This window comes from Anser anser, assembly GCF_964211835.1.
Source record: "Anser anser genome assembly, chromosome: 15".
Taxonomy (NCBI): domain Eukaryota; kingdom Metazoa; phylum Chordata; class Aves; order Anseriformes; family Anatidae; genus Anser; species Anser anser.
Genome location: NC_139736.1, coordinates 4,391,828 through 4,406,594, shown reverse-complemented (window position 1 = coordinate 4,406,594; position 14,767 = coordinate 4,391,828). Strand labels below are relative to the sequence as shown.

At 40.4% G+C, this 14,767-nt stretch overlaps 1 protein-coding gene across 10 annotated transcripts in view; it reads left to right on the top strand.

Moving 5' to 3' along the window:
- Nucleotides 1–14,767, top strand: part of SDK1 (sidekick cell adhesion molecule 1) — a 395,409-nt gene that overhangs the window by 293,884 nt on the left and 86,758 nt on the right. For 9 of the 10 annotated variants that reach the window (XM_083799697.1, XM_083799700.1, XM_083799699.1 and 6 more), the window contains 3 exons: nt 726–824; nt 5,750–5,941; nt 7,821–7,942. In XM_083799697.1, the coding sequence (XP_083655823.1) occupies nt 726–824; nt 5,750–5,941; nt 7,821–7,942 (413 nt within the window). Of the gene's footprint in view, nt 1–725; nt 825–4,494; nt 4,866–5,749; nt 5,942–7,820; nt 7,943–14,767 lie in introns of those variants that run through there. The other variant, XM_083799696.1, reaches the window with a different exon arrangement.

The window sequence follows — 14,767 nt, the reverse complement described above, 5'->3', positions numbered from 1 at the left end:
CAGTCAGGATGTCTTCCTTGAAGATCAAAATTGAGGGAGGATGGCATATTCTTGACAGTCATTCCATTTTATGCTCTTTCATTGCACACTAGGGAGCTGAAATTTTTAAGAGCTCTTGAGCTACATCATAAAAATCCTTTAAAAGTTTCACACACTTGTATTCATTTTACAGAAGATAGTTGCCATTATGTTGGAAGTTTTTAGAGTTGTTTTGAGACAGTCTATCCAAGTAGCGATGCTGTCCTTGCTCTGACCTTGCATAGGCAAAAGGCTCTTTCCAGATGAGGGTTGCGCAGGTGGTGTTGCTCACAGCCACAAGGCCTGAGGAGCTGCCCACAGCAGCACAGGTACCCGCAGCATGCTGTCGTGGAGGGAAAACAACAAACACAATTGCTTCCAGGATTGCCAGGTTGATTGTTATAATTAGATTAGATCAAGAAGAAAGACAGAGAACACATTGTGTGCAAGTCCCCTGCTGCCGCTCTTTTTAGTTCTCTGCACAGTTAGGAGGACGACTGGATAAAATAATTTATGTGATGATAGCCAGAGTGCTTCTTAACACCTTGCATTCTCCCCTCTCCCCTGCAGCTCTCACTGATGTTTCCAGCAGGCTTCCATTGGCCCCGGCTCAGTGTTTTATTTCTTCAACCCTAACCTTGCCACATGAATCAGATCAGAAGTAAGTGGGGTTCTCCTGTTAACAGATTTCCTTTTCTGATTGCCAGAGCCAGGAGCTGTGGGACACCTGAGTTTCACTGAGATTCTGGACACGTCTCTCAAGGTCAGCTGGCAAGAACCTGTAGAGAAAAATGGCATCATTACAGGCAAGTATCAGCTGCTAACTTTTTTTTTGGAGGAGGTGGTGGTGGAGGAATGTATCATTGCAGTAAAAAAAAATGTTTGCATAATAGAGCATTTAGGGAGAACTGGCTGCTGCGAGTGCTGGTTTCCTGGTTCATCTTTTGGGTAATTGAAATGTCAGCTAGGGCATATTATAGCAAGTACGGGTCCAATTACTGGCAGCTCATGATTGTGGTCACTGAAATGGCAGCCTGTATTAGAAATCAGCTCCCCATGGAGTCTACGGTCTTGTTAAGTCTTCCACGACCTCCACCTCTGTTTCTTAATCTCTGAAACTTTGTGAGACGGTGTTTGTCCTTTGCCCCAGAGGTTGGGGTTTCATATGTTGAATTTACAGCTGCAAAATCTGAATTGGCATTGCTAAGATTTGCAATCAAGTCCAAGCCTGAAATCAGCAGTATCCTTCATCTGTGATCAAGTGGTCTGGCTGTGGACTGCATGACAGAATTTGCATGTCATTACTTAATTTTGTATAAACCATCACAGCAGTTCAGAACTCTCTCGTTTCTTTGATGAGCTGGCTATTTGACTGTTCCCTGCTATTTATCTATTTATTGTGTGCCAATGTAGATGTAACATCAGCAACTTCATTATTTTTCATAAAGGCAGCTATAAATAGTTGAGAAAATCTCTAATTCTTATCAACAGAGGCAATATTGTTTTCAAATGGGAAACTATTACTGTTGCACAGGGTGGACACTCTATTTAACAAAGGCTTTCAAGGTTTTGAAGTGCAACAAAGCTCCCAAATTTTAAATTATTGGAACTAAAATTGTAGTTGGGAAGGGAGAAGGTAATTTTATGTGGATCAAAATACTCTGTTTGGGGTGTATCGACATTTAATTTTAAGGAAAGTATAATATTTAGAAAGTAAATATATTTTAGGGGAAAACAAAAAACAAAACAGAACAACAAACAAAATAGATTTTTTTGGCCCCTGAGCATTAAAATGTTATATCAGTCCAATTTCACGAAACATTTTAGTTTTGACAGGGCTGATTATTTTCATTGGACTTGCTTCTGTTAGTGTTTTCTCTTAACTTGCACCACTTATGCATGTCTTCCATGCTGTTTATAGTACATGTGGATTCTTTACGCAGATCATCATCTTCATTTTTACCATAGTAGCCATCCTGAAATATGCATTGATTTAAATGGTTCAAGATCAGAAACTAATGACTTCTGAAAGCAGAGCAGTATTGATTCAGTGAGGATGGCCAAAAGCCTTCAAGCCCGAGTGCTTAAATTTAGGTACCTAAATCTAAATCTAGTTATCTAAGCAAGATGATGTATATTCATCCTTGTAAAGCACCAATTAGCAGCGCTGCGTTTAGTGTTGCAGAATTGCTTTCCTAGAAACGAGCTGCCACCTCCCAGAATGGGTTGAAAACCAGTGGAGTGAAATGATGGACTGTGTTATCGTCGGGGCAAATTGTTTTAGAGAGAAGGAACTCGAGAAGCTCTATCCTTCGTGAAGGAACACTGGTGTAAAAATGCCCAGCAAAGTATATAAGGAAACAAAAATGTCCTTAATGCTGCAAATTGCATTTGGGCTAGAAGAGTAGCCAAACTGTTCATGCCCCTGAGTACCTCAGAGGTTTATAGAGGGCCCCTTGGAGGTCTGAGCGCCCAGGGAGGCATTTCTTCTTCATTTCTGCTCATTGATATCTTTATTGGAACTTCTTGTTCTGTGCACCAGAGCTGGGGGGAGGAAAACACGGAGGGTGGTGCCCGGCAGCCAGCCTGCTCTGGGAAATTGCCCATTACTCTTGCTGTAAATCTCCGTATCTTCCTCCTTCCTCAGTAAACACTGATTTATGAGCACCTGGATGTAGACGGACAGTTGGTGATTGGGTGTACTGCTCGCTTGTAGAGAATTTACTCCAGATCAACGGAAAATTATTTCTGAAACTCTTCTGGTCATTAGTTTCTGTTAGGCAGCGTTTTATGGAGAGGGTGCAGAGCTGAAGCATACGGGCGGGCTCTGCAGCACCTCTCTTGCTCTCACGTATGCCAGAGGCAGAGGAAGCGCTCTCTGCCCGGCCCTGTCGGACTCCCCGTGCGTGTTGCTGGCAGTGATCACGTCTGTAAATCAGAGAGCACATTTTTACCAACCACATGTCCTAAAGTTCTGCCCATCTGTCAGTCATTGTGGCTTAAGTGCTACTTGGGGGTACGCCTGTTGTTGTTCCTTTCCTTCAGCGTTTTTTCATCTGGTTTTGTTATGCATGATTACGTTTGGCTTTGTGTCAGTTCGGCGTATATGTATGTATTTTCTGTTTCTGTGTTTATACAACTAGAATTTAACTATACTTTCGGGACTGAAATATCCACAGTAAATGCTGCCTCTTTGCCTTTTCTTCAGTCAGCATGCGAATTTACGATATTTTTCCTGGTGAACGTTTTTTTTCAGTAAATAAATACATAGAGACTATGTGCCTAATGGGCAGGAAAGCTGTGTCTCATCCCTGTAGTCACAAGGGAGAAAACATAAAATGTTCAAAGAATAATCAGCAACATTTGATGTATATGCAAAGTTTATCTAGATGGGAGAGAAGAAATCTCAGTCACTTCGGATTGCCTTGTGCATGGTACAGGAAACTTCCCATTGTTTGTAAGTCACAAACAGACAGGGAGAGCATTAGAAGTCTGCCGCTTATCTCTTATTCTGTTTATTGTTTGGAACAATGCATTCTGTTTTATTCCGGGGTGGTACTCCTTGATTCCCTCTGCCAGCCCATGCGCAGGGTTCAAAGCAGACACGGCAGGGTCACCCGCAGCTTGCGGGCACACAGATGAGCCGCTGCACGGCCCTTGCCCAGCCTCTGCCCCATCCATGGCTGCACGCAGACGTTCCTCTGGCTGGGCTCCCAGCTGCTGGTTTTGTGTCCTCAGTGCCACGGCTTGAGAAGTGGGAAAATGCACAAGGGCACCTTCCTCGGACTGTTTCTCACTCATCCACATTGTCCTGTCTGGAACAAGCATAGCACCCACAGCCTTTGAAAGAAAGGGGATGGTAGCGCTGGTGGTTCTGTTTGCAACTCCTTGTTGATTCTCACTCAACCTTTCAGTTCGCCCTCTGTTTATAAAGTCCTTAAAGTCCTTAAGTTTTGTCAAAATCTTCGTGCAGATTTTAATCTTGCCTGTACTATAAAAACTCTGATCACTGGTAAATGATTCTCAAGCAGAGAGCCTCAAATCACTGCAGAGTCTCTGAGATATTGGTAAATTACTGCCTTAATTAAATCCTATTTAACAGATGGGACATTTTGAACACTTAAAACTGGCTCCAGGTGAGCATTCAGGAGTTTTCTCCTTCCCCTAGGTAGTTTGTAGTCAGACGAGTGGTTGAAATGTAGCTGGACTGGTTGAAGTATCGCCTCTTGGCTGTTTATCACTGCCCTTTCACTTGAAGCATAATTAACGACTATGTGATTACTCTGAGCCCATTTTCATGCACAAGTATGTTAACTTGAATCCATCAGTGATGGCAGCTAGCACCAGAGGGAGGATGCCATCTCACACCTTTCAAGCTCTCTCACAAATGTGTGTCTCACCAAGCTTTTAGCTCATGAGATGATGTTTCCCTGTTGATCAAGACCATAAGGTATTTTGCTAGTTCAATATGTTAATCAGCTTATGTTTGGGGGGGGGGGGGGAAAGAAAGCAAAACAAAACAAAAACCCTCCTCCCCCACAACTGGTCTGAATTCCTCATCTCGTATGATGGGAACAGGAACCCAGTAGGGAGTTTCTCTAGCCAGCTTGCCTCATGCGTGGCTCTCTCAGTGGGATTCCTTTCTGTTAGTCCTTTTCACTCACTTCCATTTCACAGGCATTCAAGAGCTATGTGTATTTTTTTTTCCCCTGAGTCAAATCACAAAGAAAGCTACAATCAAGCAAACTTTTCAGACACGCTCTCTGGAGACTGGCACAGTAAGGTTCAAGTGGGTTCAAATGAGAATAAAGTAGGACTGGGCAGGAGAAGGACAAGCAGATTTGGAGGTAAAATTGAGCAAATCAGACAGTAGAAAGTTTCAAAAGTTCTTGGAAGGCAAATGGTTATAAAAGTGATAAAAAGGAAAGGGTTTCAGAGCCTGGTTATGATATAAGAATAATATGGAGGTCAGGGTGAGTGCAGTTTTGGACAATAGATTGGCTACACTACAGTTTTGAAAGAAAGGATAATGATTCACCTTGCTAAAGGATTTGTGCGAGGAACAAGCAGTGGGGAGTAGGGGTTTTTTTGGTTCCTAGAAGATTCCCACAATGTTTCTGCATGATCATTATTGTTAGATTTGTAAGTATTTCTAGATACATATCAGCGAAGGTTGCTTCAGCCTGGAAAAGGGGTAGGTGTACTAAGTGCATGTAGATTTTTAATCAGATATTCTGGGCGGTGAGAAAATGTTGTATTTTCCAGTGTTTCTTCCTATTCATTTTGTAGGGTTCACAAAATGAAAGTCCACCTTTCTTTGGGCTTATCCCCAGGTTTCCTGGGCATTTCACAGCAAGCACTGTATATTCATAGAAAAATACAAATAGGCCATTGAGACTCCATGTCCTCCCCCACCTGTAATCTGATGGGCAGATGACACCCCCTGGGTACCTATGTCAATTGCTTGTTAGAAATAAATGTAGTAGAAAAATGCTTTGGTATTTTAGCCAATGTTTACCTCATTTTTTTTTTTAATTTTTTTTTTACTGTTTACAAAAGATCTCCATAATGGAGTAGAATAAGAAATAAATCATACTACAATAGACCACAAGCAAATCTTGCAGAAGCAGTAATTTACCAGTCTCTGGGTTATTGCATAATAGTGCTTTAGAAGAAAAACTAGACTCCCACCACTGTTACAGCCCCCTGACTTTGTGTAATTATTTTTCAGGCTATCAGATCTCTTGGGAGGTGTATGGCAGAAATGAATCTCGTCTTGCCCGCACGCTAACCAACGCAACACTTGAGTACAAGATCACGGGGCTGTCATCTCTCACCACATACACGATTGAGGTGGCAGCTGTGACCGCAAAAGGGAGTGGATGGGTCACATCCTCCACCATCTCTTCTGGTGTGCCTCCAGGTTGGTAAAATATCATGAAACAAATTAAAGCAGGCTGATTCCACATGTATTCCAAAGATCACAAATGACTTTGATTCAGTTATAATAAATATGGGTGGGTTTATAAAGCATCGGAATTCTTTACCGCATATAATGTAAAGTTAATTCTTAGAACAGATGAAAATATTAGCATGAATACACTCACAATTTGAAATTACCAGAAATTTGAAGCTGTTTTGTACACACTAAAAAAAAAAATTTTTAAAGTAGCGTGAAAAAGGAGCAAAGTAATAAAGTGGATACAGTACAGAATCTCTCGATATTTATTATATTTACAAGGTAACATAAGAAGAAAGCCTAAATCAAATCAGAAAGTTTTGTTTTTTGGGAAAAATAGAGTTTGGATGCTGTTAAAAGGGAAAGGTTTTTCTATTTATAAGTAGTATAGCTTATGTCACCTATAAGAGGACATTTGTATAATGAAACTAAAATATTTGCAAGATTTGGCATTTGAGGCTTGAGAAAGATTTGGGAAGAGGTAGTCCTCTACTCCACTGTCTGATTTACCATTTAGGTACCTGTGAATTGTTTGATTTAGCATTTACCATTTGGATTTTAAAGTTCTTTACTCTCCTTCATCCTATATAGAAAGCAAACTAAAAAGCCATTTCAAACCTCAAAACAGCAGTTTCAGTTAATTTATAGGCTATACAAGTAGAACTTCCCAAAGTGGAACAGCTAACGTACATCCCTGATGTAATCAATTTTTTCCCCTTTCTGGTATTTTTGAACTTTTCTGTGTGTCTTGAAGTATGCTCGCCTTTCTTTTCCCTAATCACAGGTAATTGTGACAAGTTGCAGACTGGATCAATGCCATGCTGCCTGTTGTTACCCAGATAACAGCATTATCCCGTTTGGTCAGAGTTAGTTTATTGATCATAGTTCCCACAAGCGTGAAGTAAGAATCAAGAAATATTGTGTATTCATGCATACTTGAAATACATGCCAAAAATCTGCCCATTTTTTGCCTGCTGCATTTGCACATAGTACAACATTATGAATGATTACTGATTATAATACTAATTTCCATTATTTATGAATGCAGGTACTACTGGGAATTTATTCTAAATAATCTACATTTAATCCCTTTCCTGAGCTTGCTTTTGTTGATAATTCAGATAGTATTAAAAATGTAAATGCCACTCTAAGCTTGACTGATGTGAGACAAAGATCTTATTGGAGCTCCGGATTTTTCTGCATAGGTCACCCTCTTTATTTACAATAGAAATTTTATTTATATATATATATATATATATACACACACATATATATATATCATTTAGCTTTATTCAGCCATCAGAAATAGCTTCTAAAACGCACCTATTATAGGTCAGTATGAGAAGCATAAAGTTTTCCCTTTACACTCCCTGAAAACTTGAGTCTTTTTCAGTTGTCAATACATTAAAGCTGTGTTTACCATAAGAAGTAAGTACTATTGCCATTTTAATTCTAGAGAAACAGAAGTGCAGAGAACTAGGTGACTTGACAAGTGACTGGCAGATCTGGAGCTGGGAAGTACCTTCCCCCTGAGCCACCACGCCTTGTCTGTTACTCAACTTCTCTAAAATAATAGCTGTAATTCTGTAGAGGGGCTCTCTTCTCTTTTTATCTGTAAAATGTAGTGCATGCTTAGAGCAGCAGAAATAGTAGTGCTTTATTTAATACTCTGCCCCACCCAAAAAGAAAAAAAAAAGAGAGAAAACCCCCACAACATTTCATCTATAGTAATTGGTACAAAGGTGCTTCATATGTTGAAACACTGAACGTCAGCCTGTGTTATAGTGCCTTATTACCAAGAGCATTTCCACCTCTCATGTATATTTATTTCTCTTTTTTACAGAACTTCCAGGTGCTCCGTCCAACCTGGTGATCTCTAACATCAGCCCTCGCTCTGCCACGCTTCAATTCCGGCCAGGTTACGACGGCAAAACCTCCATCTGCAAGTGGATAGTTGAAGGCCAGGTATGTCCCTGAGAAAAGGCTCCTAATGAAGTTTCCGAGGAGTTGAAAAGGGTCCAAAGAGTTAATTTCTGTTTGGATTACAGTTTTTGTTTAACTGCATCAAAGCTCTTCAGCATGTTTAAGTTGTTGTTTTAAAAATGGTTTGAAACCTGAGTTTAGGTTCTGTTAGGTGTGTTTTCAAACCAGATGCAAACCTAAAATTATTACCACATAGAGCAGAAGTACAGGAAGAATTGCACCCGAACGGTAAAGATACCATTATTCATGACACTGAGTGCATTTGTGCTGTCTTGTAATGAAATATACTGAGGTTTTCTATCCAGGTCTTTAGATATGAATAGGATGAATTCTCTTCTTCATCAGCTTTAAACAATATCCCTCTTTCTGCTGTCATTATGCCTTGGAGTAGTTATATATTCCTCATTTGTTCTCGTGACAGATGAGCTTTGCTTCTTCCTTTCCACCCACAGATCTTTATAAATAATATAATCTGTTTTTAAGACCAAATGTTGGACTTCTTAAATCACCATCACCAATTAGACATGTTTATACAATCACTTCACTTGGTAATGAGACTGTTGTGAACAAGTTGGTACATTTTGTACAATTTACATACACATGATCGCATATTACAGAATTAAACACTGAAATCCTATAATATGGTGGCTTGGCACATTCTGAGAAACGTTTTTGTGCTGGAGCACCACATTGATACGGCTTGGAATTTGTTAATTCTGTAATCACATGAGTTGCAGAAAGCCACTGAAATGAAATAAATTTGAGTACTTGAAAACTGCGATAATAATTACCATGAGGTTCATCTGCATCCTTGAAGAGTCCTGAGTACAGATAGTGGTTGAAGGGTTCTTGGTGTGCAGGGAGGGAAGAAGGGAGAATCTCTCCTGTTCACAAACACCCTTATGGCGTGGATGGGATCACCCTTATGATGTGGATGGGATGCATGGGATGTAAAGTAAAGTCAAGGGACTAATGGTTCTTACAGATCCTGCGTCCACCAATATTTGCTCATTCTGGGGAAGGGACACAGCCAAAATTGCAGCAGAATCTGTCATGCTGAGTCGGAGCAGTTCTTTTTACCACAGTTCTCCCAGAAAGTTTCTCCTGTACTATACGTCACTGTTCAGCTTTGGCACAGCAAGAAATGTTGTTCCGATTGGATTTAATACTTGGAAAAAAAATCTTGCTCACATGAGTAACAAAAAATCTTTTCAGTTATGCAAAGAAATTGATGATTCCTTATGGATATAGCAAATCCTGTTTCCAGGATGACAGCCGCATATAATCCTTTGTTCACAGCCCTTTTCTGCCAGCACTCCAACTTAAACTCCTCTTCTCTCTCAAAGTGCAATTTCACAGCACCTTTATCCAGTCTAGACCAAGAGGTCTTGTTGTCCTGCTCTCTTTTTTTATCCCCATCACTCCCAGCAAGACTTCCTCTTGTTTAGCTTCTGCCTGCACCAGGTCTGGTGCAGCCATACCCGGAGCTGCTACAGGACTCGATCCAGCCAAGAACAAATGAGTTTTAGACAGTCCGACTCCACTCAAGATCTGTGTGTGATCAGAAGAGCATCGCTGGAGGGGAGGAGATGAGAACATGGGTGGTGGGAGCAGAGATGAGGGCAGGAATGCCCCCATCCTGGCTTGGATCTAAGCTGCCATGGACTTACCATCTGGACTTCATGGGTTTTTATGTTTTACCTTTCAGAGAGACACAAGTTTTCACAAAACAGCTTCCAGTGAAACCCCGTTGTTCACTTACACCTCTCACTCACATTTGTTCTAAGCAAAGGTACATCTGTGCCGTGATGCAGACTACTGTTGCATCATCTGTATTTTAGCACAAATTACCATAATTGTTCTTGAGGACTGTGTTACGCTGAAGGGCAGTGCTTATACCCAACATACCAACACTACTTTCTAAACAGGAGTTTAGAAGTTACACACACACGCAGACACCCTGCCACCAACATGTTTTTCTTCTTTCTCCCTTTATGTGGCACGAGGTTTTATTGATGAGGACAGGTTTAGAAAGTCTTCCAAATTTTCCATTTTGGCTAAGTGCCATTTTTGAAATCCGATACTTCCTGAATAATTTGTATGAAAACACAGCTGGGAATTCCAGTTTGTGTGAAAATTTGTACATCTGGCCTTGGCTTCTGCTTTTTGTGCTGGGGTGTAAATTCATGGGATCCACTGTGGAACTAACTCTCAGTTATGTCAGCAAACATAAGAAGGAGAATTAGGTCTTTAAGAGTTTATTGCTACTAGATACTGAAATACCAAGTGTTGAAAATCTCATTTCTGTGTTTCTAGTAAAGCTCCTTTCTGTACTTCTGAAAGGATTTCTTTAAAAAAAAAAAAAAATCAGCAGCAGTTTTTTCTCCATCTTTGCATATAGACTGAGAGGACTGTAGCAAAGTGGATTTCCAAACAGCTAAATAAAAATACCAATGCCATTTAAAAAGTGTTTCTAAAATTGCTTTTCCATTACATACAGTATAATCTAAAGAAAAAGAAGGTCTAATATGTTATAAAGGTTTTGCAGAAACTTGTTCAGAAGGTCCAGCAGTAACTGTCTTGTGGAATTGGCACAAGTTACATGTTCATCCTGAAAGAATTTCAGTATGTCTTCCTTATTGCCACCAATCATCCTGAACTCTCAGAATGCAGTTAGAGGAGTTATTGTGGACATATTTTTCTGGCAATTTGCAACCACAAATGAGTATGAATCCCTGCTATTGTTCACATGGTTTCATGTTTGCACCCTGTCTATGCTGCAACCCACTTTCAGTTTATTTTTCTTGGGATTTTGTCGTAAAATTATATAAAAGACAGTGTTGTAACTATGCCTTGGTAGGTAGTCCATATCTTTTAGCTTTCTATGGGCTGATTAGAGAAGCTGGGCTAACTTCTGCCAAGTTTCATTTGTTTTCTGGTTAATGTTAATTATTGAGTATATGGACTAATGTAGAGTTTTTGCTTAAAGCCTTTCTGCTGTTTTGAGAGAGATTTCCCTTGAATATTATTGTTAGGAGCAGCAGAAATGGAAAGGGGAGATTCAAAGTAGTAAAACCTTGAAAGTATTCTCACTGTATTCTCTTGTAAAGCTGTGAGTTGGGACATATGTAACTTTAAACATGAATTTTCTGGTTTTGTGGGTTAAGTCAGTGACCCAGATAGGATTCATCCATTGTATGAGGTGATTCTCTTGGTGTCGTTTTCACTTCAGAGCTGGCAAATAAAGTGTCTGAAACTCTGACAATTTTATGCCTTTGCCAATCTTTAAATCAAAAATGGGTAAATCGATTTAAGGATTTTGTAAGAAAAAAAATTGCACCCAGGCTGACATCCTGTGAACCGAATTTCTCCCAAAGTGACTTCAAATGCCTGAGTTATAGACCTCCATAATGAAAACTCTGACATATCTTGAACTATAGTGGAACACAAGGTACCTCTATAATGTACAGAAATATTGTGTTTCCCAATCCTGCAGTTAGTTCTTAATAACTGTTCACAATTTTGGTAGCATTATTGTCATAAAAAAAAAAGTGATTTTACATTCCAAATTTGAATTGGTTTTGATTTTTTTTAAGTCAAAATTCTGCAACATCATTCGCATAGTATCCATCAGACAATGTTAAGTCAATTGAGTCAATTGGTAGGATATGTAAAATCTTCCATTTTAGAAATGGAGAGACTAATGCCTAGAGAAGTAAAGGGGTCTGACATCATTTCCAATATTGTTTTTTACTGTCCCCTTTCTGTAATAATAAATGAATATGCCCTTTTATTGAACATAATGCCTTGGGAACAGCCTAGAGATGGAAATATATATGTGCCAGCTTGTGATGGCTGATAGTTATGGAGAATCATATGAAGTGACTTGGCGGACGTAGGTATTTTAATTGTGGCAGTCCCCGCAGACCTCCTGGGGATCATGGCCCTATTATACTGAGAACTGTTAAGATGCAGAGTGCATTTCTTAAGGAGTTTTTATGCTGATGGCAACAGCAAAGCGGTTGGTGTTCTCATCTGCCTCCTAAAACAATGCACACATGAATACACGTGCACCTGTCACAAACATAATCCTTTTCTGAACTTTGCATTTACTGTTATCCAAAAACCAACAATGAGAATTAAGCCTCCAAATTAACTTTATGTAATGCAGGCTGGCTCACAGTGGACTCCCTGGCCCCCTGTAGGACTCTTACCCTAACCATTTCTCACAGCTCTTTTTGCCTCATGGGAATCCCTTTGTACTCTGATTTTTGAAACGGATACATTTCCTCTGATCTAACATCAGAGTTTTTCAGGAAAAATAATTTCCTTTTCCTTCAAGAGCCTGAAACTTGGAACCTACTATAGATCTTGCAGAAGTTAAAAATACAGGAGTCCATCACTGAAGGTTCTGTTCCAAGACTCATTTCTGAGATAATTGAGTAAGTGAAACTTGTATTGAGTAAGAGTGACCTAGAATTGCATGGCCTCATGAGGCAGAAGTCATGCAGAAGTCTCCAGGCTGTTTACCAAGCTCCCCTAGAGCTATTCACCCTCCAGTCCTCCTGCTTTGGAAAAAATCCCCACAAAGGCAGCACGCTCTTAAATGTGCTACTGATTCGAGTAGCAGAATGGCCCAAATGCTGACTGCAGATTATGGAGCATTACCAGGTATTATTCTAAATAAAGCAAGTTCCTGATCTATTTGTTTTTAAAAGTTTTTGTTTGTTTGTTTGTTTTTCTGAATTACTGAAATATGCCTGTGCTTGATTTCTTCTGCTCCCTCTCTATCACTGCCTTTCATCAGAGAATGAGTCTGCAAGAGGTTAATTGGGATTGTCTGTGCTGCTGCTTTGCCCAGGGTCCCCAGCTCCTGAACCAAGTAGGGGCCACCTGTTGCCAGCTGGCTCCTGAGCTCAGGGACAATCAGTATAGCGGGCTTGGTTGGCATCTGCCATTTCCTTGTAGGCTACACCCATCCTTCCTAGCAGGGAATGCATTTAAAATTAGAAAGCTATCTCCTGGGATAGCTTTTGGGGAGCTTGCCATAGTCCTGTGCACATAAAAGCTTTCACCAGCTCTCAATCAGTAAAAGATCCTTAATATTTTCACCTTTGCAGCCAGCTGGTAAATGCATATCTGCAAAACAGGCAGGGGTTTTGGACACCTCTCAAGCTTGAGTCAATGTCAATTGTTCACAGCCCTGTGGGCCTCTGGGTCTGAACCATGTGGTCCTTAATGTGTATTAATGACCTGCCTGCTGCTGCATAATGATCGAAACCTGTGGTCTTTTTTTTTCCCCCTATGCAAGAAATATTTTAAAAGCTCTTATTGTTCTTGGAATATAAAAAGAAGACTCTAACTCACTACTGGAGATTATTTGCAGCCTCCAAAACACTGAATTGTTGCTATACAATTACTGCGGCACTTTGAGGAGATACTGTTAAGAGCAAGGAATTTTGTAAAAATAAGCATTCTACAGCGTGCATTCTACAGAATTAATCAAACTCTTCTAATAAAAAGCGTTCTGTGTTTCCGTGACTGAAATCAGCCCTCTCTTCCTTTCTTTGTTCATGTAGTTGTTTTTTAAATGACATCTCTATCATCGCTTTGGTCTCTGTGTTCAGTTTAGGTCTGTTCTGTTTTACTGTGCAGACCTGTCTCAAGATGCTTCCTTTAAGCTTCTCTATCCATGAACTTCACTAAAATTTCTGGAGCACAGTTGGGACTGGGAATTTCAAAGGCCCATAAAATAAATGTCAGAGTAGATGATAAGATCTTTGGTGTTTAGCAGTGTCTGTGATACCATCAAGACTGAAAGACCCACCGACACCTTTGCAACCACATTCCTCCATGAAAGCAGTCCTCCGCCAGGAAGATCACAGAGGCTTCCTTTCGCTGTGCAATGCAGAACTTATTTCTTTGGCCTAATTTTCCTTGTGTCATTTCTTCATGCACAAACATAAATATGCAGCACATCAACTCCTGAGTGAGCAAAGAACTAAAACATCTATAAATAAATCAGGCGGCTTCTCCTGTAGGGGAAAGAAAGAGTGAAAGAAACCTCATTTTCTGTTCAAAATACTTGGGATTTGCTAGATACTTTGGGCTATGTTGCCTATCGAGTGCCTTGACAGTGTCAATGGCTGTAGCTAGTATACAGAACTCGTAGGGATTTATTTTAAAAAGATTAAAGAGAGTAGCTCTTTACACACTGGGTCTTGAGCTTCTGAAATTTGTTGCCACAGCAGGCTGTGGAAGTAGATAGTGTCAGAAGGTTAAAAAAGGATTAGTCACCTTAATGGACGTGAAGTCCATAAATAGACACTAAAGGGAATAGCTGCGTATGTCCCTCTAATATCCCTCAATCCAGAATTGTGGATAGCAGGGCAGGGTGAGGGAGCTGACTACAGCTATGGCCAGGATCGCAGCTCTCACAAAACGCTACTTGCTGTTGCCATGTTGGAGCTGGAATGCTGGCTGCCTGGTCGACTTGTCTCACCCCAAAGGATATTTTGGATGTTCTTAAATCTTGATGAAGTGGGATCGTCCTGGAGCTGTAGTGAAAGAGCAGAGTGATGCGAGCATCACTCCCTCAATGAATCGAAGCAAAGACCCACTTCGTTGTGGCAGGGCTGAAGCACTGGAGTAAAAAAGTGCACGGTGCAAGGAAATTACAGGGGGCAGTCTTATCTAAGATCCTCAGTGTTTCTACACTTGTGAATCTCCAAAGTGAAATTCAGCCATCTACCACCTCTCTTCCATCTCCTATGGCTCTTAAGCACACACTCTGCCTGCTCATACTGC